The 23623-nt window shown below is 39.1% G+C and overlaps 1 protein-coding gene across 2 annotated transcripts in view; it reads left to right on the top strand.

Moving 5' to 3' along the window:
• Nucleotides 1-19389, top strand: part of dnai2b (dynein, axonemal, intermediate chain 2b) — a 50043-nt gene extending 30654 nt beyond the window's left edge. For both annotated transcript variants that reach the window (XM_063030790.1, XM_063030789.1), the window contains exons 10-14: nucleotides 5812-5947; nucleotides 11596-11742; nucleotides 12444-12668; nucleotides 18400-18432; nucleotides 18807-19389. In XM_063030790.1, the coding sequence (XP_062886860.1) occupies nucleotides 5812-5947; nucleotides 11596-11742; nucleotides 12444-12668; nucleotides 18400-18432; nucleotides 18807-18821 (556 nt within the window). In that variant the 3' untranslated portion in view covers nucleotides 18822-19389. The remainder of the gene's footprint in view (nucleotides 1-5811; nucleotides 5948-11595; nucleotides 11743-12443; nucleotides 12669-18399; nucleotides 18433-18806) is intronic.
• The last annotated feature ends 4234 nt before the right edge of the window (nucleotides 19390-23623 follow it).

Genomic DNA, 23623 nt, shown 5'->3' with positions numbered 1-23623 from the left:
ACCCCCGTCCCCCACACACCTGGCTTCACTTATCACCTTCTAGCTTGGCCTCCCTCCCTTCACCTTCTTATTCTGACATCTTTTCCCTTCATTTCCAGTCTTGATGAAGGGTCTCGGTCCTAAATGCTGATTGTTTATTCATTTTCATAGGTCCTACCTGATTTGCTGAGTTCCTCCATCATTTTGTATGTGTTAATCTGGATTTCCAGCATCTGCAGGACCTCTTGTACTTATAATGCTTATTAGATCAGATAGCATCCATAAAGAGAGAGAAAGAAGGCATTACTGTTTCAAATTAATGTCCTTTCATGAGAAAAATTAAATGGTTGAATTGAGATGAATTATAAAGTACCTCATTACAGATGTCCCCACTTTTCGAACGTTCGCTTTACGAAACCTCACTGTTACGAAAGACCTACATTAGTTACCTGTTTTCGCTAACAGGTGATACAAGAAACACTGTTACGAGAAAAGGCAGTGCGGGAAAAAAAAAGCAGCGTGCGCACCGAGCAGCCCTCCTCCCCCGGATTCGGAACGGCATTCTAGCCGGCATTGCTTAAACACATGCCTGTGAGCATCCGTTTGCAAGATGAGTTCCAAGGTAGCGGAAAAGCCTGAAAGAGCTCGTGAGGGTGTTACACTTAGTGTAAAACTAGACATAATTAAGTGTTTCGATTGTGGTGAACAAAGTAAGGACAAAGTGAGTTTGGCTTGCAGAAGTTGACGAAGATGATGTTGAAGAGGTTTTGGCATCCCATGACCAAGGACTAATAGATGAAGAGCTGATGCAATTGGAAGAGGAAAGGATAACAATCAAAACTGAATGCAGTAGCGAACGGACCGAAAGTGAAGTCGTCCAGGAACTGAACGCGAAGCAACTGCGTGAGATTTTTGCTGCAATGATAAAGTACAACTTTGATTTTGAAAGGCTACGTCCGTTTAGGGCATATTTGCAGGATGGTTTGAGTGTCTACAAAGAACTGTATGATCTAGAAATGCACGAGGCTAAGCAGTCAAGCAAGCCTTCCACATCAGCCACAGCAGACGACGAACCTCGACCTTCGACATCAAGGCAGGCAGACATAGAAGAAGATGACCTGCCTGCCCTGATGGAAACAGACAATGAGATGACACCCCAGTGTCCCACCACCCCAACCCCCGGGCTACAGACAGATACCGATCCGCGAAGAATGCAGCGGTAGCCGGGAGGCACCCAGCATATCTTTAAGAAAAAAAGCTGAAATAAACAAGTTAATTAATTAGGTGCCGCCCGGCACATAAATGTCACCCCAGATCAGAGGCGATTGCCGATTCCGTCGCCTCTGATCTGGGCCAACGTTTATGTGCCAGGCGGCACCTAATTAATTAGCTTGTTTATTTTGGCTTTTTTCTTAAAGATGTGCTGAGTGTGTTCCAGACATTGTGTATTCTTTGTGAATCGGTATCGGGTCACTGCCCGGAGGTTGGGGGCCACTGCACCACCCCAGCCTCCGACAACTCAACCTAACACACCATCATCAGTGTGCTCGATGTCTTCCCGATTCCCGTTAGTGATACTACACTGTACATACATTATTTCTACTTTACATAGGCTGTGTATTTTTATGTGTTATTTGGTATGATTTGGCAGCTTCATAGCTTAAAGGTTACTGGAGAGCGCTTGCACCGTGTTTCTGCCAACAGCGCTTGCGCCATGTTTTTGCCGATGGCGCTGCGTGAGATTTTCGTTACGGAGAACAGTGCGACAATGATTGTGGAAAAGTATTTCTACTTTATATAGGCTGTGTATTCATCATATCATTCCTGCTTTTACTATATGTTCCTGTTATTTTAGGTTTTATGTGTTATTTGGCATGACTTGGTAGGTTATTTTTGGGTCTGCGAACGCTCACAAATTTTTCCCATATAAATTAATGGTAATTGCTTCTTCGCTTTACGACATTCCGGCTTACGAACCGTTTCATAGGAACGCTCTACCTTCGGATGGCGGGGGAAACCTGTATTTCAATTTATCACTAATGCTTGCCTGCAAAGTAACATTCAATAGATATTCAGTACTTTTCCTCTTTTCCTCCAGATACAGCAATTGTGTTTTGAAACAAAATCATACCAGAAAGTTAACAATGAAGAAGTGAAAAACTCAAAACATAACTATTGGAAATTTGAATAAAACCAAAAAATGCTGGAAATAATATTTTTAGGTCTCTGTTAACTTATTCCTTTAAAATAAGTTCAAAAGTACTGCTTGACATCCTGAATATTCCCAGCATTTTTGTTATGTTTCATAAAGTAAAAACTTTCAGCTAGTGATTTAACATTAATATTGATTGATATATCAATTGATATATTTACTGGACTCTGGAAATCAAATCATAATACTTCTTTTTGTCACCACATTTTGCCCGGGCATCAATGGTACTGGGATTTAGTAGGACTTTTTAATAGGTAGGTGTGATAGTGGTCATAGAAATCTTTGTGCGGTTCAAGTAAAACATAAATTATAAATTATTTTAACTGAGTTCACATTAAAGCATTATTTTCCCACGAAGAGAGTGAAATTGGAGCAACTTTAATACATCTGATGAGTCTTTTATCACGTTACAAAAGTCAACACTACTTCCATACTTAGAATAGTGAAGGTAGATATTTTGAATACTGCAAAATAGACTCACCAGTGCTAACTGCTACACCCGAGCTGTTTGCCTCCATTCCCATGGTGTAAGTTTACAGCTTTCAAACCTTGCCATTCATGGAACAATTTAACCAAATAAAAGTTTCCATAGTATTGAACAGCATGCTCAGATTGCTCACTACGCCTGTAAAATCTCAATTTGCAAAGTTTTGGCTTCAAGATATTAAGAGCATAAGATACTACTACTACTACTACTACTACTACGTCGTCTCAGGCCTAGGGGGCCGGTGTCGATCATTAGATATAGGGGCAGAATTAGGCCATTCAGCCCATTGAGTCTACTCTGCCATTTGATCATGGCTGATTATTATCCCTCTTAACTCAATCCCTCTGCTTTCTTCCCATAACCTTTGACAGCCTTAATAACCAAGACCCCCTCAGCTTCCTCTTTAAATATACCCAATGACTTGGCTGCCATAACTGTCTGTGGCAATGAATTCCACAGATTCAGCACCTCTGCTAAAGAAATTCCTCATCTTTTTTTCTAAAAAGACATCCTTGTATTCTGGAGACTCTCCCACTATCGGAAACATCCTCTCCACATTCACTCTATCTAGGCTTTTCAAAATTCGACAGGTTTCAATGAGATCCACCCTCATTCAATGGCTCAGTTTAATACCAGAGATATATTTTCACATGCAAGGCTGTAGAGTTTACAGAGAATGATGCAACCCCCCCCCCCAAAAATCTAGCGAATGGCAGTTCTGTGCGCTAAAATGCCTTGTTAATGAGAGATCAGAAGAGAATGGTAGACTGTTGTGCATAGAGAAGAGCATTCTGAATGCACAACAGTTCAGACCTTGAGGTGGATGGGCTACAGCAGCAGAAGACTACACTGAATTCCTTCTTGTACCTAATAAAATGGCCACCAAGTGTAAACTGTGGGGCTATAACAGATATTCAGGGAATGACATTTGGAAGGCCATTTCATTTATTACATTAATCATAGGAACTTTGCAACATCAGTTCAAAAGTTGTGATGTGATAGCAAAACATATTTCTGCATTAACCTCGGGAAGATGATATATTTAGTGGTGAGGCATTTTGAGGCTTTAACTTTCTGGGATTTAAATTCTTTGTATATGATCTACTGTCTTTTCCATGTGTTTATATAACACAATTTTTCTTTCATAGATTTGCAAAATGTTTTATAAAATTAAAAAAATGCTGAAAGCATTCAAAAGATCAATTTAAATTTGGTTACTGATGTTTCAGCTTAAACTAGATGAACAATATAAGTGATTGAATATTATTTTATACTCATTAAAACACTTTCATTCATGTCTAAAAAGGATAGTCAACTAAATATTGGAAGGTCACACTTCCCTGGTTATTAGTTTGGATCTTTGTAGAAAATTTCTGCATCATTGTGACTATCCATGGAAGACTTTTTTTTGGAGGGGGAGAAATCAAAGCTAACCCAAATTAAATATCTTAAAGTTTTCTTCAACTGCTCTCTGAGCAAGTTAAACATAATATCCATAAACTCTGAACGCCTTTACTGTTTCTGTTTAGTGAAATTATCCTAATAATCAGAAGATCATGATTTCATGCTTAGTTATGTAGGCTGACACTTCACTGAGGAAGTATAGGCTTTTTAATGAGATATGAAACCTGCTCACTTTGAAGAGATGGGATTCATTTCAACTGAAGAAATCCTGTGTTGCTGTACAAAAATGACCAAATCAGATTTCCCAATGTTTATTCATCGATCAACTTATCATTTACATAACCTTTGTGGGACCTTAATATATGCAAATGGCTATCACTTTCCTCTATTTATAGTGATGAATATGCTCCACGAAGATTCCATGAGGTGTGAAAGATTTAGGAAGGACCTTAGTTGTCAATGTATAACACGTCCATGTTTTCTTTTTATTTTTATTATTGTCACCTTTGGTAAAATTTGCTGGGAGCAGGTTTAACCACAAGATACAGGAATAGGCATTTCATGTAAGGAAATTAAAGACTGCATCAAATGTCATTCCAGAATCTTAAGTCTGGTGCTATACTGGGTTCTTTATAGTCTTACCATGTTTTTCACTTATTACCAATCATTTTCCAATTATCTATATTGCCAATGGTCATGAAGGCGGTCTCTGCAAGCGTCGTGGAACGTGTAGAGCAGGACAAGACACAGAAGATGTCCTGGTCATCCACTGCGCCTAGTCCCATCTCCAGCCGTCTGGACTCTGTCTTGCCACTGGATCCAGATGGGAATTGGGAAGAGAGAGTGAGGCTGATGCTGTGCAACTCTCCCTCACTTAAATCCAAATCACGCGCTAGTCTCGACACCATCATAATGGTGTCGAGGTCCTCATCGACGTCAACGATGGACAAACACCCAACCATCTATATTGCAAGAAAATATACATATGAAATAACAACAAACATGAAACTTATGTGAAATCCATACTGTTTTTAGAGCTTTATAATGATTACACCATGTTATGAAAGAGATTGGATTAAACATTAGTACACTGACATTTGTTTCCTGTTAATTCAACTACTTTTAACCTTTTTCATATTGCAAACAAATGTTAGAAACTGTCTTGTGGCACAGTGAATGTATTTCTACATTGCTTGGTTATGTGAAGTCCAGATTACATTTTTGTATGACTAGCCGTATTTGGTATAGATCTGCATGAATTGAGAACTGTAGTAGTAAAACAGAAGGATGTGATTATGTTACATGGATCTACCGTGTGTATGCTTGGTCATTTTGATCTGTATCCCACTGATATTCTATTACAGCAACAACAAGGAATATCATGTTACGTTCACACAATTAATTGCAGAGTTCTGAGACTATGTTCAAGTTGTCTGTGAAATGAGTGGGATTATAATACCAGGAGGATAATTGACTCTTGCTACTGTAAAGTGTTTATAGTTCAATTATGGTAGTTTCCTTTTCTAACAAATTCCACCTGTTGAAGTCTTCATGACTCAAACCCCCCAGAAGTAGGCAGCGAGGTCCAAGATACAGAGAATTTATATCCTGTATTAATTGCAACCAGTCTGAAAGAACTTCAGTGAAACTGAGGAGATTTTTGTCCTTGTGATAGAAAGAGCTTCCTTAAAAAGAATTAGTCAAATTTCAACTGCTGTTTTTGTTTCAGATATCATCTGTCTAATCTCACAGATGGTTGTTGGAGTCCTGTAAGGCCAACTGTCTTCTTCACAAGCAAAATGGATGGTACGATTGATGCCTGGGATTTGTCATTTAAACACAGTGAAGCAACACTTAGCGTTAAGGTACATATACTCCTCAATTTAAGGAAGGGTTCGATTCCTAGAAATGATTCTTTAAGCAAAAATTCAAATTGAAAGTAATAGGAAAAACAGTTCCAATGCAAAATTTTCAGAGCTCACGAATTATAGTTGAAGAAATCTAAACACGCACCTAAAATAGTTAAAATATTTTATTTACAGTTGAGACTTAATTTAAGATGAAAAGGCATACAATATATAAACCAAATGAAACATGTTAAATGCTAAGAATTCTTGTATGGATAGTTATCAAGAGAATATTTCCTCTGTTCAAGAATCTAGAACTAGGGGTTGCTGTTTCTGAATAAAATATTGCCCATTTAAGACAAGAGATTAGGTAAAAGAGGTGTTCAGTCTTTGGAACTTTCCTCAACGGCAGCTTAAAGAAGATTTTTTTTTGAGAAAGATTCTTGATAAGTGACAAGAGTGAAAGATTAAGTAAGTGAGGATATAGAGTTGAAGCTGCATTCAGATTCGCCATATCTTACTGAATAGCAGTGGCTCTGTTAATAAAAAAAATGAAAACAAATCCTTAGAAAGAGGTAACATAGGATCAGAAAATATAGAATCATTGTAGATATAGTTAAGAAGCTGCAAGACCTGTTGGGAATTATATACAGGCTGTGGGAGCTAGAAAAGGCATGTTAAAAGGACAACGTTACAATGTTACTGAAATCATTGGGGTCTTTAGTATGCAGGTAGATTGGGAAAATCAGTTTGGTGCTGAATCCCAAGAGAAGGAGTTTGTAGAATGCCTACGAAATGGTTTTTTAGAGCAACTTGTGATTGAGCCCACTAGGGAAAAGACAATTCTGGATTGGTTGTTGTATAATGAACCAGATTTGCTGAGGGAGTGTAGGTAAAGAAACCCTTAAGAGGCAGTGATCATAATATGATCTAATTCACCCTGCAGTTTGCAAGGGAGAAGCTAAAATCAGACATAACAGTATTACAGTGGTGTAAAGGAAACTACAGAGGCATGAGAGAGGAGCTGGCTAAAGTTGATTGAAAGGGGACACTAGAAGGGATGTTAGTTGAACAACAGTGGCTGGAGTTTCTGGCAGCAAATTGGAAGGCACAGGATAGATACATCCCACAGAAGGGAGGATGAGGGAACTGTGGCTGACAAGGGAAGTCCAGGACAGCAGAAGAGCGAAAGAGAGGACATACAATACAGCAAAAATTGGTAGGAAGCTAGAAGATTGGGAAGCTTTTCAAAGCCAACAGAAGGCAACCAAAAAAGCAATAAGAAGAGACAAGATTAAATATAAAGGTAAGCTAATAAATAATATCAAAGAGGATACCAAAAGTTCCCACCTGCTTCAAAAGGGCAACAATTATAGCAGTGCCCAAGAGTAGCAGAGTGAGCTACCTTAATGACTACCGTCCAGTAGCACTCACATCTATGGTAATGAAGTGCTTTGAAAGGTTGGTTATGGCTAGGATGAACTCCTGCCTCAGCAAGATCCTATCACAATAGGTCTTTGGTGGATGTGATCTCATTGGCTCTCCATGCAACCTTGGATCACCTGGACAATACAATTACCTATGTCAGGATGCTGTCTATTGACTACAGCTCAACATTTAACACCATCATTCCTACAGTTCTGATTGAAAAGCTCCACAACCTGGCCTCTGTACCTCCCTCTGCAACTGGAGCCTCGACTTCCTAATCAGAAGACCAGATTGGAAATAACATCTCCACCTTGCTGTCACTCAACACTAGCGGACTGTGCTTAGCCCACTACTCTACTCCCTCTACACCCATGGCTGTGCAGCTAGGTATAGCTCAAATGCCATCTATAAATTTGCTGATGATACAACCATCATCAGCATACAGGAGCAAGATATCCCACCTGGTTGAGTGGTGTCACAGCAGCAACCTTACACTCAATGTCAGTAAGACTGAAGAAGTAATGTGGACTTCAGAAAGAGTAAAAGGGAACACACACCAGTCCTCATAGATGGATCAGAAGTGGAGAAAGTGAGCAATTTCAAGTTCCTTGTTGTTAATATCTCTGAGGCCCTAACCTAGACCCAACATATCGATGCAGCCATATAGAAAGCAAGACAGCAGCTGAATTTCATTAGGAGTTTAAGTAGGTTTAGTAATTCACCAAAATCACTCTCACATTTCTACACATGTACCATGGAGAGCATTCTGACAGGCTGCATCACTTTCTGGTATGTGGAAGGGGAGGCTACTGCGCAGGATCAAAGTAAACTGTAAACTAGAGAATTGTAAAATTACTCAGCTCCATCATAGGCACTAGCCTCTGTAGTATCCAGGACATCTTCAAGGAGTGATGCCTCAAAAAGGCAATACCCATCATTAAAGACCCTCATCACCTAGGACACACCCTCTTTGCGTTGCTACCATCAGGAATGAGGTACAGAAGCCTGAAGTAAACAGCATCCTAACGTGGGTAATTGTATTTTCCAGATAACCCAAAGCTGCATGGAGAGCCAATGAGATTGTATCCACCGTAAACCTATTGTGGTGATAGGATCTTGCTGTTCTTGATTAGTACGAGTGTCAAAGGTTATAGGGAAAGGCAGGGGAATGGAGTTGAGATGGATAATAAATCAGCCATGATTGAATGGCAGAGCAGACATGATGGATACCTGAATGGTCTAAATCTGTTCAAATGTCTTACGGTCTTATAGAAGGTCAGAGATGGCCTGCTCCTATTCCTAATTCTGACTTTCATTTTTAAGTACTCGTATGGCTTTGCACATTGGTTGGAGAGATGAGTAATGATAGTAGTGAATCTGAAGTTTAGTGTATTTTGTGTCGTTCATGGCAAGATTTTTTCTTAATTTCCTGGCAAAGTGGTTTGCACCGTTTTCTGTAGCAAGAAAAATGTTCTTGTGAGTGAAGATGCTAATGTTAAATTTAATTTTCAGAATTGTATATGCTTTGATAAATGAACTTTTAAACTTTAAAAAAAATATTTTGCTTTGACATTTATTCATAATGAAGCAGCAATTTGCAGGCCCCAAGGGTTATCTCTTTTGATGTTAGCCCCTAGGACTTAACTTTTTATCATGTTCTTATTTTGAAGATACTTACTTTTGCTGCTGGTCACTACAATTCTGCATAAGATTCAACCAAAAACACCTCTTAATTTGGTTCATTGTGTTATGATTCCACTCGTTGCAATTCTGAAGTAAACTTGTCACATTTTGCAGCCATGCCACAAAGTCCAATTAAGCTTGCTCATTTTTTAAAAAAAAATGTACACTGCAAACTCAATCCTGTAACTGCAGGAAGTGTGATGAAACTAGCATGGATTGCATCACCAAACAACCTTTTGCTATGGAGTGCCCAGATCAGTCAGGAGTAATCTGCTCCAAAGGGGCTATGTCTTCAAAAATTGATGTTTATTTCTGAAATTTTCACCCATAACTTGCTAACACAAAACATATTCTGGGTTAGGCCAGGTGACAAAAGGTGAAAATTTCAAAGATGAATAATCGACAATTTTTCTCATTATTATATTGGGTAAGGAGTCTTGTCAAGAGCTCTGTAAGTAAATTCATTGCCCAGTTAAAGCACGGAACAAGATTCATGTATTTTTGTTGAGAATGGGATTTTTCAATTCCTTTTTCAAATGTTCTTCCATCTCAGAGAATCAAACCCTGAAGACTTTTCTTCAGTCTCATATTTGGACTGTCATTGAAAGATTCCCTCTCCAATAGTTTATGTGTGTGGAAAAACCTGACAAGTACTTGGAATTTGTTATAAATTCTAATTCGGATCAGAAGTTCAGAATGGAAAAAAATAAGTATGAATCTGAATGCCAGCTACTATTTGCATTATTGAATCAAAATATTATATTTAATTGAAGAAATAAAAAAGAATAGTCAACTGTTCTTGTCTTGCTAATATTTGGGCTCACTCATCTAACTTTTCAAAGAGCAGCAAACATTTGAAATGAAAATCTTTTTCAAATATGTGAAAATTGATTTCCAGTATTTTGAAATAACATTTTAGTTCACTTTAATAACCTTTATATTTGAATGAAAATATTTTAAGTATATATTAGCAGTTTCACAATTGTTCGTGCCCAATCTGTTAGTCTTTTGTTTCATTTGACTACTGTTAAAACTACTGATACCACTCATCTGTCATGATAGCCAGCTTTAAATTAGTTGCTTTAGTGTTCTTGTTTCAATTGGTGTTTGTCATCACCTCATTAGCCATGTGTCCACTGCCCTAAACATTCATTCCCTACATCGTGAGAGACCATGTTTGCTGAGTCTGTCATCTAGAAAATATGCTGTAGTAATTCACCCAAGTATTGTTCCAAAATCATGACCTCTAATCACTGGGAGGAAAAAAAAGTCAGCTTTGTATTCCCTTCCAAACTGCACACCATCTTGACGTGAAAATACATGGCCCTAACCCTAGCCCTTTATCACTGGATGAAATGTCTGATACTCCTTATTGGTAATGCTGGGAAAAGACTGTGCTGGTTCAAAAATGCCACTCCCCACCACTATCTAAAGAGCTAGCAGGGGCATTGAATTCTGTTTTTTGCAGATAAAACAGATTTAATGCCTGTCATTGGTGCAGGGTGGGAGAGGATTGAAATTCAAAAAGGAATACCTGCTAGATGAGTGCCTTTTGTTAAAGTACTCTGATGAGTAACATTTTACCATCAAGATTACAGGTTTAATTGAAATGGGGAGTTTGTGAGCAGAGTAAATTTTCTTCTGCACTAGTGTAATAAAGGTTGAACATCCCTTATTGGAAATGCAGAAATGCTTGGGGCCAGAAGTCATTCAGATTTCAGAATATTTATATCTATGTGTTGAGATACCCGAGGGATAGGACTCAAGTCTAAACACAAAATCCATTTACATTACATATACAGCTTATGTGCAGCTGGTGAGAAGCTCACAAAGTGAGTAGTCCACAGTTGGAGCACATCTGACGTGATGGAGCTGGGTCCTCCACAAACTGTTGGAGTTGAATGACTGCCCCCGACAGTGTCTATTACTGGGGTCCAGTGCTGTGATTAGCTTTGTATCTGCCAACAATATCAAACTGTCGCCTGTTTCACAGGAACTAAGATAAAGGGGTAGTTATATATATATTTTTTTAAAAATAATTTTGTGCATGAAACAATTACCTTCAATTTTCAGTTTATGATAGATCTTTGCTTGTTTCACGATCAGCATAATGTTAAGTGGCATACGTGCACTCTAATGCTGATGAACCACTCTTTTAATACATGATCGAGGTCTTCATATTTTGCTTTATGCAGTGTTTTTCTATTTTGATTAACTTCTGTTCATTACATATGTGAAATCACTTCTCAGAACTGTCCGTGGTGCGCAGAGACCTGCGCATCATCTGGGAACTTTCCCAGAACCTTGTGGAATTTTCCATTTGTGGCAAAGTGTCAGTACTCAAAAACTATTCCGACTTCGGAGATTTCAGAATTTGGAATTTCGGATAAGGGATATTCAACCTGTACAAACCAGAATGTTTTACTCATTGAAATGTGTATAAATGTGTTGCTGGTTAATCTGTTTTCCCCATTATTCTGAAATTTTGACGTGTTTTCTATAATATTTCTTTCCCATATCCCCCTCCCCAACTCCACCTCTCCTCACCCAATCAGGTGTGTGATGATCCTCTATACAGTTTGCGTATCCAAGACAATGGACAATTCCTTGCCTGTGGTTCTCACCAGGGTGCAACAACCTTGCTTGAGTTTTCATCCAGTTTCTATGCTTATATGAAACAGGAAAAAGCAATTGCAAGTACAGTAAGTGTCCTGTTCTAGTCATACGATCCTTTTTGTGGTCAGCTTGCAGTAAAAACATTAAGTAAAACTACCTCACGAAAGAACACACTTCATTTCTAAAGAAAGTGAAGCTGTAGGTATAAGGTCAAATTAAATAATTACAACAAAATTTATGGTTACTCAATGAAGTTTTGAAATACCCAGCCAAAATGCTAAAATTGCACAGTAATGATGAGACTGTCAGTTGTCAGTTCTTTTGAAATTTTTCAGTCTGTTTTGATGTGTCTGAATGATCTTTTCAAATTACTTAGTCTATAATCAAATTTTAGTATTTTCAAATGTTGATATGACTTAGCTAACTACAGTTAGAATGTCCTGTATAGGTTCAGTCCCAATCTACTTCAAAATTTGGTAATCTGGAGAATAAAAATACAACTTACATCTTTAAATCTAGCAGTATATTCCATCAGAGGTAAAATGACCGAATACTGTTTCATATGTTCCACTGAACACTTTTGTTTTCCATTTCTCCAGTATTTATAGATATTATATGGTTAGGAGGTATCTATTAGCTTCAAGCAATGAAAAGTATGTGGAAACTTGGACTACTCACTTACCCCCCATGTCGGCCTTTGATTTTTAACTAACACTAAATTTGTGCAGTGTTTATTATAAGTGCTGTATGATGATTGCCTTTTCCATGTGTAATGTTACATTTTTAGATGTTTGAGAGGGAGACAAAGCGGGAGAAGATTCTAGAATCACGCCAGCGTGAGATGCGGGCAAAAGAACGTGCTAAATCAGAGCAAGAAAAGGTAGGGGAACAGCAAGCTGACGATGAGGAGGATACAATTGAATTCAAAATTGCAAAAGCTGAGAGAACGTTCTTTGAAACTATTGCCCAAGAAAAAGGCAGATTTGAAATGGAGAAAGTCGATGACACCAAGGTAAGAAAATAATCTGTTTTCACTTTGGAAATGATGGTATTAAACTCCGTAAATTTACCTATAAAATTTTTGAACAGTTCTGCTTGATGAATATTTTCACTGTGATTTCATAAACTTTCCAATACAGGTACTAACTGATCAGGCTTTTAATTCAAATATGGAAAGGCAAACTTAATTTAAGTGTAAATTTATATTTTGTTAGAGAGATACACAGTACGGTAAGACTCTCCTGGCCCAACGTGCCTACTCCCCCTATTTACATCCATGTGACCAATTCACCTTCTAACCTGATAACATGGTTTGTTTGAGCAGGGTTTTTGCATCGATATGTGAATATTCATCATTTAATGGAAGAATGCAGCCAGTTCTTTTCATCCCTTATGTGTTGTGTGTATTGTCATCTTCACTTTGAACTGACGCCAATCTTCATGAAGTGCTTTGAACGCTTGGTAATGGTACAATCAAAAGCCCCATTCCTACCACACAACAGAACTGCTCTAAAACAGATGCCATGATGTCTATCATGCACTTGGCCCTGACACACTTATAAAACAAGGATAATTATGTCAGAATATTGTTCCTATATTTTAGTTATGCATTCAACATTATTGTCCTACAGACGTTGGTGACTACTTCTTTTAGTCTAAATACAGCATTGCACGACTGGGTGTTTGACTTCCGAACCAACAGCCATCAGTTACCTATATGTTGTATTTTATAGGATTGCTTTTATATTTATATTTCTTGTGGATTTTTTTGATTTTTTTTAATGCTGCATCGGATCTGGAGTAACAATAATTATATTCTCCTTTACAATCATGCAAGACTGACAATAAACGATCTTGAATATTAATTCTGCATTAAATCTAAAACTTACATGATAGTATCTTTGTTTATACTGTATATGGGAAAAGTGTGTAGCCATGTTTGGACAGGTGTTAAACCTACATAAACAGCTAATTGTCACAGCACCAGCTGTCGAACACTTTCCTACCAGTAGTCTACTTTACTTCTGCAACTCTGAAAATAAAGTATATTGTACCTTTTAAAAAAAAGTTACAATTCATGGGCTCATCCCTGGCATATTGGGAGTTTTGATCTGCTAAATCAGCTAGAATTTTCAGATTTCAGTCAAATTTCCTACCTTGTTGGCAAATTTTATATTAGGTTTACATTAGGTTGGAGGAACAACACCTTATATTCTGTCTGGGTAGCCTCCAACCCGATGGCATGAACATTGACTTCTCTAACTTCCGTTAATGCCCCACCTCCCCTTCGTACCCCATCCATTATTTATTTTTCATATATATATATATATATATACACACACATATATATACACACACATATACATACACACACACACACATATATACATACATACACATATACATATATATACACACACATACATACATACACACACACACACACACACACACATATATACATATACATACATATATATTGTTACATAACCAGCAACAATGAATATCAATCGAGACAGGTTATATAAAAACAACTAAACATTTATTAAACACGGATAAACGATAAAAAAAAAATGAAAACTTTAACCGGAAGTTAACCGTTATGCAGCCCTTCAACAAATCGTCACTGGTTCTTAAAGCGTTAAATGCAAAAACAGTTCTTAAAGCGGCAAAGTCAGATATAGTTCTTAAAATGGTAAATTCGAAAGTCCAACAGATTTATACGTTCAATTGGGAGAGACTTCTCGGGAGAAGGATTTCTTCATGGATGCGACTTTCCTGCTGGTTAGAACATAGAACATAGAACAGTACAGCACAGTACAGGCCCTTCGGCCCACAATGTTGTGCCGACCCTCAAACCCTGCCTCCCATATAAGCCCCCACCTTAAATTCCTCCATATACCTATCTAGTAGTCTCTTAAACTTCACTAGTATATCTGCCTCCACCACTGACTCAGGCACTGCATTCCACGCACCAACCACTCTCTGAGTAAAAAACCTTCCTCTAATGTCCCCCTTGAACTTCCCACCCCTTACCTTAAAGCCTTACTAAAATCCATATAGATCACATCCACTGCACTACCTTCATCTATATGCTGGTCACCTCCTCAAAGAACTCTATCAGGCTTGTTAGACACGATCTGCCCTTCACAAAGCCATGCTGACTGTCCCTGATCAGACCATGATTCTCTAAATGCCCAGAGATCCTATCTCTAAGGATCTTTTCCAACAGCTTTCCCACCACAGACGTAAGGCTCACTGGTCTATAATTACCCGGACTATCCCTACTACCTTTTTTGAACAAGGGGACAACATTCGCCTCCCTCCAATCCTCCAGTACCATTCCTGTGGACAACGAGGACATAAAGATCCTAGCCAGAGGCTCAGCAATCTCTTCTCTCGCCTCGTGGAGCAGCCTGGGGAATATTCCGTCAGGCCCCGGGGACTTATCTGTCCTAATGTATTTTAACAACTCCAATACCTCCTCTCCCTTAATATCAACATGCTCCAGAACATCAACCTCACTCATATTGTCCTCACCATCATCAAGTTCCCTCTCATTGGTGATGTGACGAAAAACCAAGTTATCAGAAGATTGATGCTAATGAGAGAGAGATAAGTGAGACAATGAAGAAACATTCAAAATGCTAATAAGAGAGAACAGAGAGATTAACGAGAAAGAAACACATTTCAGAATATTGACAGACCGGTTGCTTTGAACCTGAACTGTTTGAAGTTTGATGGACAGGCGATACCCCAGCAGGGGGATAAAAAGAACAGGTTCGCTAAGGCACGACACACACCATGAGATCACGAGATAAAGAGACCCTGGAAGAGCAGTGTGCCCCCACAAGTTGATGGGAGTTTGGAGGTCTGGTCACGGGAACCGACCATTGACGCACAGGGTGAAAAGGTACAATCGGCGGGAACCTGGTGTGTGTGTCCGCCCTTGCCTGGGTGTCGGGTTCACCGCGGAAGAACGGTCGTATCCGGAACGGAGGGGTCACAGTCGGTGACCACAGAAGACATAAAAAGGGTCCGCCCGAAAGCTAACTGCGAAGAACATCAAAGGTCTGTTTGAATCAAAATTTGCATTCTCTCTCTGTCTAACGGCACAGCAGCGATTACTGTGAACTGTACTAAGCTGAACTGAACTCTGCGTCACTTGAGACTGATAATTTTACCCCTAGACTGCGATAGAGCTTGGCTGATTCCTATTACCCTAGTTCTGTGTACATGTGTGTTTTATCATTGCTAACCTGTTGCATTTATATCCTTACGATTAGAGTACTGTGTTACTTATTTCTTTAATAAAACTTTATTAGTTTCTGTTAAACCAGACTCCCAACTAAGTGGTCCATTTCTGCTGGTTTGGCAATCCAGTTACGGGGTACGTAACAGTGAATACCGAAGAGAAGTATTCATTGAGGACCTCGCTCACTTCCACACCCTCCAGGCACATCTTCCCACCTTTATCTCTAATCGGTCCTACCTTCACTCCTGTCATCCTTTTTTTCTTCACATAATTGAAGAATGCCTTGGGATTTTCCTTTACCCTACTCGCCAAGGCCTTCTCATGCCCCCTTCTTGCTCTTCTCAGCCCCTTCTTAAGCTCCTTTCTTGCTTCCCTATCTTCCTCAATAGACCCATCTGATCCTTGCTTCCTAAACCTCATGTATGCTGCCTTCTTCCACCTGACTAGATTTTCCACATCACTTGTCACCCATGGTTCCTTCACCCTACCATTCTTTATCTTTCTCACCAGGACAAATTTATCCCTAACATCCCACAAGAGATCGCTAAACATCGACCACATGTCCATAGTACACTTCCCTGCAAAAACATCATCCCAATTCCACAGGATTCCTCAGGATTCACGATGCAGGAAATGAACAGCTTGAAACAACTGACCTTAACTTCTTTTAGAGAGAGCATGAACTCTTTGTTCGTTTGGCAAGAGTTATCTTTGATGCAAGTTGCTCCTCCTTCAACGAAGACTCAATAAGGTCGATCCTTTGTTAAACTGCCGAACGATACTGCCTCCTCTCAATCCCTCGAGTCCTGTACTTCGATAAACTCTTCACTCTCCCTTCTACTGCTAGAATAAGGTAAATCAGCACATCTAGCCAAAAATTTCCAGTCCAGTAATATTGTATCTTGCAACAGAATGTAACAACCATTTTAAAAATGAAACTGCATCATAAAAACAAATATGCAACAGAAACGGAGACACAACACGTTCTAGCTGGAAATCTAAAAACTAAAAACTAACTGCATCATCTGGGATCTTCCCTTTATATACCCATGGTGCACATGTCATCACGTGACCTCACATCGGCAGGAAAATTACATCAGGTGACCTCCAAAAGACCATTACATCATTCTCACAAAAAAAAACAGATCTCCTTGAGGCATGTAACTATATATATATATATTTTTCTCTCTCCTTTTTCTCCCTCTGTCCCTCTCACTATATTCCTTGCCCATCCTCTGGGCTTCCCCCCTTCCCCTTTCTTCATAGGCCTCCCGTCCCGTGATCCTCTCATATCCCTTTTGCCAATCAACTTTCCAGCTCTTAGCTCCATCCCTCCCCTTCCTGTCTTCTCCTATCATTTCCGATCTCCCCTCCCCCTCCCACTTTCAAATCTCTTACTATCTCTTCTTTCAGTTAGTCCTGACGAAGGGCCTCGGCCCGAAACGTCGACTGTACCTCGGCCCGAAACGTCAACTGTACCTCTTCCTATAGATGCTGTCTGGCCTGCTGCGTTCACCAGCAACTTTTATGTGTGTGCTTGAAATTCCAGCATCTGCAGATTTCCTCATGTTATCATTGTACTAAATTTGAATGTTGCCAATTTTTAAGGGCTCAAACTGTATTAAAGTTAATTTGTTTACCACAGAACTAAAAAAAGCACACAGATAATATATCCTGAGGCTATGTTTCATTTGTAAAACTTTCCAAACTAGTAGATGCTAGAAGAGCAGCTATCTCAAAGCTCCACTGACCTGAGTTAGATTCTGTCCTCCAATGTTATCTATGTAGAGTTTGCATGTTTCCCTGTGACCGTGTAGGTTTACCTTGCATGCTCTGCTTTCCTCCCACGTCCTAAAGATATACAGATAGAAAAATGAATTGGCCAATGTAAATTGTTTCATGTAAGTGAGTAGTAGCATTTTGTAAAGTTGCTGGGAATGTGGAGAAAATAAAATGAGACTGATGCACATTGTTACTTGATGGTTGGCATGGACTTAGTGTTCTGAAGGGCCATTTCCATGCTCAATGGGGTATTGTTACGGCCAAACCCAACCTCTGGAAATGTGTATCTGAGATCAATAGCTTTTGTAGTCGGAACTGAACTGACAGACACGTTGAAAAAGGATCCAGCAGCAGTTGACAAAAGAGGCAGCAATTGATACATTTTTTAGCTTGACCATGATAGTTTGTATGATGACAATTCCTTCAAGTGTGGGATCATTCATTTGTTGAGAGCGAAGAAAGCAAGATAATTTACTAAGAATGGTACGATATGGAAAACAGCAGAAAAACAGAGGAGTGCATGACCACACGTCCTTGATTGTAACTGGACAAGTAGATAAGGTAGCTAAGAAATCAAACAAGCTTTTTCTTTATTGGTGTAAGGCATTGAATGTAAAAATGGAAGATGATGCTGGAATTACATAAAATGCTTAGGAAAAGATGCTTAGTATTATTTGTTTTAGTTTTTTTTTGTTTTATCTGCTAGGAATCAATGTCAGAAGAGGAGGATGAAGATGAGGTGAGAACAGTCTATATTTTGTTCAAATTCTAACAAAATGAGACCATGAAAAATATCAGCAGTTTTGTGAGTTAATTAAATTCTTATGTACAGGGTTTAAAATCTAATTATCCAGCATAATATTTAGCTATTTGAAGATTACTTATGAGACCAAAGCATAATTTTGAAATCCTCCTGGTTTTCTGGCTATATTTCTGATTGCCATTTTCATGAGTCAATTGAAAGAAAAATTAATTTCAAATAGAGGAGAGTTTATATAATAGCTTGTTTAATCTATGTTCCAAAACTTTATTTCAGAGATGCCACTATGATTTTTGTTTCCTTGTTACTGCACATCTTAATAAGTACTGACAGTGATTGTCTTTTTTTTGTAGCTGGACGACTTTTGATCTGAAAGTGCAACCAGCCTGCGGTACCGGCTATATCATCTAGATCTTTTTTGTATTTAACAGAGTAAACAGCATTTAGAGTTAAAATAAATTGAAAGTAAATTTTGCTACCTAGGCCTTAAATATATCTATTTTCATATTACATTGATTGTATTCATATTATTGATTCTGCAGAAATTTTGAAAATAAAAGATCTAATCTGTAGTTAATTGCCTCTTTCTCAATATTATTGTGAAATATTTGTAGAAAAGCAGCATTGTCAACTTTGTTACCAAACAAATTTCATAACATTCTTGACTAATATTTGTATGTGTTTGCTTGAGCTCTTGCCTAAGACAGGGGAATCTACTATTTATCTTTTTCTCCTTCAAGTTTTCATTGCTTTTTTGTAATTTTTTTTATTGAGTTTCATCATCAAACAAACATTTCCATAAGATGTATTTCAGATACTGTACATATATATCATATAGTCATATTGTCACAAATCTCCATGTAATATTTATCTGAAGTATACTCTTATAGAAAGAAGAGGAAAGAAAGATCAAAAGAAGAAAACTATGTACAGAGTAGGAAGTGATTTTTTTTAACAACATATTCATTATTTGTGAGAATAAAATCAGGCCTATGAAATGTTATGTAGTTAAACCATTTTTCCAGTATGAATAAAATTGTTCCAACTTATGATTAACAGATTTTGTTATCTTCTCCATTTTGTAAATGTCCATTGTAATTTCCATCCATACTTTTGAAGTTGGGCTTTTCTGTGATAACCATTTCCTGGTCAGCGTCTTTTTACCAGCCACTGGCAGTACATTCATTAAATATTTGTATTTATCTCTTTTCAACTATTCTTGAGGTATATACCCAAAATATATGGTCTTACGCTCTAAATGTATTTATCTCTAAGTATATCATTGAAATTTGCAGAATATAACTTAATCGATCTACTCCCTGAACAAATAAGAACCAAGAAAAGTGAATAATAAACTCCCAATCATATAGGATACCAATGAATAATATAAAACAAAGAAAAATATCTAAACAAAAATCATGAAAAAGGAAAAACAAATCCTATATGATTGGGAGTTTTATCATTTAAGTATTATTTGGCTTTATAATCACTCATGTTAATTATAACAATGTATTCCCAATAACTTTGTACTACTACCTTGTCATGTTTATATCTTTATGAAACTAATAAAAAGATTGAAAAAAAAATAAAAAGAAAGGTAAGGAAGGTGTGGTTCCAAGGCTGGGGTCTCTAGATGACCCTGGGTTGGGCTAGAAGAAAAGTCTAGCCGTGGGGGATAGCCCCTCCTACCTGTGGGTTGATGGCCCCCGCTGCAGTATCTATAAAAGTGAGTTAAAAAAAAAACTATGTCCATTACACAGAAATGATTTCCCTGTGTATTCCTCCCATGTATATATTCTCATTTAGGTGGGGAAAAAAGGAATGAATAAATGATTTTTTAAAAAAAAAATTGAGTAATATAAAATCCATATTATAACACGTATTTCTCGAGATAGTTATATAACCGTCTATTTTTGCTTCCGTTTAAAGTTAGCTAAACCTTATGGCTCTTCTGGAGGAGGTGAGGGCTGCCCTCAGAGAACTGACAGTCTCTTCCTAAAATCCTTCTCTCGTCCTGTTCCCATCCCCTGTTTTCCAGGTTCTCTATTTCCCAAGCAGTTCAGGATAACTGCTCAGCCAGACTTTTCCTTGGTTTGACCACGCTAACAGGCAGTCCTCTGTTCTTCATGTCTGTAGTCGCCTCTTCAACCGTCTGATATAGTCGTGTCCCTTCTTGGTAAAATACCCTCAGTTTAGCAGGGTATGGGGTTTGGAATTTAATCTTTTCTTGCTTTAATATTCGTTTCGCTTTGGAATATTCCTTCCATTTCTGTAGGACCACCGGGGGTCCGGGGGGGGGGGCGGGTAATCATGATTGAAGCATATTAACATCCCATTCCAAAACACCCTCTTCTTACCCCAGGCCCTTTGTAGAATCTCCGCCTTGCTCTTGAATCGAAGGAACCTAAGTACAATGGAGCGCGGTTTACCTCCTCTGTCTCTGGGAGGCCGCTGGACAAGCGAACGGTGCGCCTTTTCAATTTCAATCTCTGTAGTCTGAGGAATCTCCAGTGCTTCCCGCAGCAGCTTGTCTACAAAGTCCATCATCGACAATCCCTCCGCTCCTTAGGGAACATTATAAGTCCTGATATTTTTCTGTCGTGATCTTCCCTCCTGGTCAAGCAATTTCCTTTGCTGTTGATTTAATACTTTTATCGTCTTACTTAGTATCTGTTCCATGTTTTGCACACGATCTTCCATCTTCTCAATTCGAGTCTCTGCCACCGCTATTTTCTGATTGACGTTGGCGAGCTCTGACTTTATATCATTGAGTTACTGCTTTATATCTTTTTGGACTTCCCTTATCTCTTCCAAGATCCTTATCATATTTGCCGCTTCGCCTGCATTAGGCCCAGCGTCAGCCTCGCCACCATGCGCACGTGTAGGAGAGCCGCGCGCTGTACCTCTCTCTTCCATAGGCTCCGCAGTGGTGCTTTTTTTAATCTCCATTCTTTCTCCCCATTCTTGCCCCCCTTATCAATTCAGATATTTTCGAAAGATCTCATATTTGATGGATTAATGGGGCAAAATATGTGTTTTTCTGGAGGAGCTGTTGATTTAAGCTGCCATTCTGAATGATCACGTCACCGGAACCCCCAAGTTTTCATTGTTATTAAAGGACATCATAGAATCATAGAATGCTACAGCACAGAAATAAGCCATTTAGTTCATGCCAAACTATTATTCTGCCTACTATTATTGACCTGCACCTGGGCCATAGCCCTCCATACCCCTCCCATCCATGCATATGCAAATTACTCTTGAATATTGAAATCAAACCTGCATTCACCACTTTCACTGGCAGCTCATTCCACAGTCTCACCATTCTGAGTGAAGAAATTTTCCCTCGTTTTCCTTGAACATTTTATTTTTCACCCTTAACCCATGACCTCTAGTTCCAGTTTCACCCAACCTCAGAGGAGAAAGCCTGCGTGTACTTACCCCCCAACTATACTCATAATTTTGTATTTGGATCCTCATAATTTTGGTATCCTCTTTAATATTTGTTGGCATCCATTTGCCTTGAAGGACAATGGGTGATGATAATCATCATCACATGCCTGAGCAGAAGATAAGGAGATCCTGAGATGCCCAGTCATCAAGATCTCCCTCTTGGCCTCACCCGTGTAGTCCAAAGGAAAGCTTATGAATCAATATGTTTGGCAGCAGGAGCTGCTAAAAGGATGTTCAATGATGTCCAGCTGCCTTAGGGGCTCCACTCCAGATTTTCTGTCTGGGTTTACTCCTGCAGCCTTCATCTCTCCCAAGGCTGCCCACAAGGCAGTGGGGCTGTTTACCCAAAGCTGGGGATCTGGTTCACGAGCATCAGGGCATGTCCACACACCAGTGGGCCTGTGTGCTTTGTGTGCAGGGGCCAGACCATCTCCCCATCCTCTGTAATTCAGCCTGAGTCCGAAAGGAGTTCAGTTTCTGTATGTCGCCAGTGAGGAGGCATTACATGAGGCTTGCTGTTGGAGGGGCTATGTACTGGCAGGGAGAGACTTACACATTCATTTTTCCTTTTCGCAAGACTGCTAGCGATCAGTGGAAGCTGAAAGTGATATCGACAGGCACTACCCATTACACTACCACACTAAAGTAAAGTAAAGGCATCCTTCAGGTCTTGCGAGACCATGGATCTGCGCCTGAAAAGTCTTCACTCTCCAGGGTGCAGGCCTGGGCAAGGTTGTATGGAAGACCAGCAGTTGCCCATGCTGCAAGTCTCCCCTCTCCATGACACCAATGTTGTCCAATGGAAGGGCATTAGGACCCATACAGCTTGGCACCTGTGTCGTCGCAGCGCAATGTGTGATTAAGTGCCTTGCTCAAGGACACAACACCTTCCTTTGGCTGGGGCTCAAACTCACAACCTTCAGGTCACTAGTCCAATGCCTTAACCACTTGGCCACGTGCCCACACTAGACACACCACGACAACCATTTTGACATTCTCTTTAATCTTATTGGCCAGCTTAATTTCATATTCCATCTTTAGCTTTTTAATGTCTTTATTTAGTTGCCTTCTTTGGTATTTGAAAGCTTCCCAATCCTCTAACTTTCCACTAATTTTTGCTCTATTATATGCCCTCTCTTTGGCTTTTATGTTGGCTTTGACTTCTCTTGTTAGCCATGGTTGTGTCATCTTGCATTTAGAATACTTCTTCCTCTTTGGGATGTATGTATCCTGCACCCTCCGAATTGCTTCCAGAAATTCCAGCCATTGCTGCTCTGCCATCGTCCCTGCCAGTGTTTTTTTTTTCCAATTAATTCTGGCCAACTCCTCTCTCATCCCTCTGTAACTCCCTTTACTCCACTGTAATACTGATACATCTGACCTTAGCTTCTCCATCTCAAAATTTATGGTGAATTCGATCATATTATGATCACTTACCCCTAGGGTTCTTTTACCTTAAGATCTTTAATCAATTCTAGATCATTGCACATCACCCAATCCAGAGTAGCTGATCTCCTAGTGGGTTCAATCGTGAGATGCTTTAAAAAGCCATTTTGTAGGCATTCTAGAAATTCCCCCTCCCGAAATCCAGCACCAACCTAATTTTCCCAATCTACCTGCATATTGAAATCCCCCATGACTATCGTACCATTGTCCTTTTGGCATGCATTTTCTTTCACCCGTTGTAATTTGTTGACCACAGCCTTACTACTGTTTG

Source organism: Mobula hypostoma, chromosome 22 (genome assembly GCF_963921235.1).
Source record: "Mobula hypostoma chromosome 22, sMobHyp1.1, whole genome shotgun sequence".
NCBI classification, from domain to species: Eukaryota; Metazoa; Chordata; class Chondrichthyes; order Myliobatiformes; family Myliobatidae; genus Mobula; species Mobula hypostoma.
This window is presented reverse-complemented; position numbering and strand designations above follow the sequence as displayed.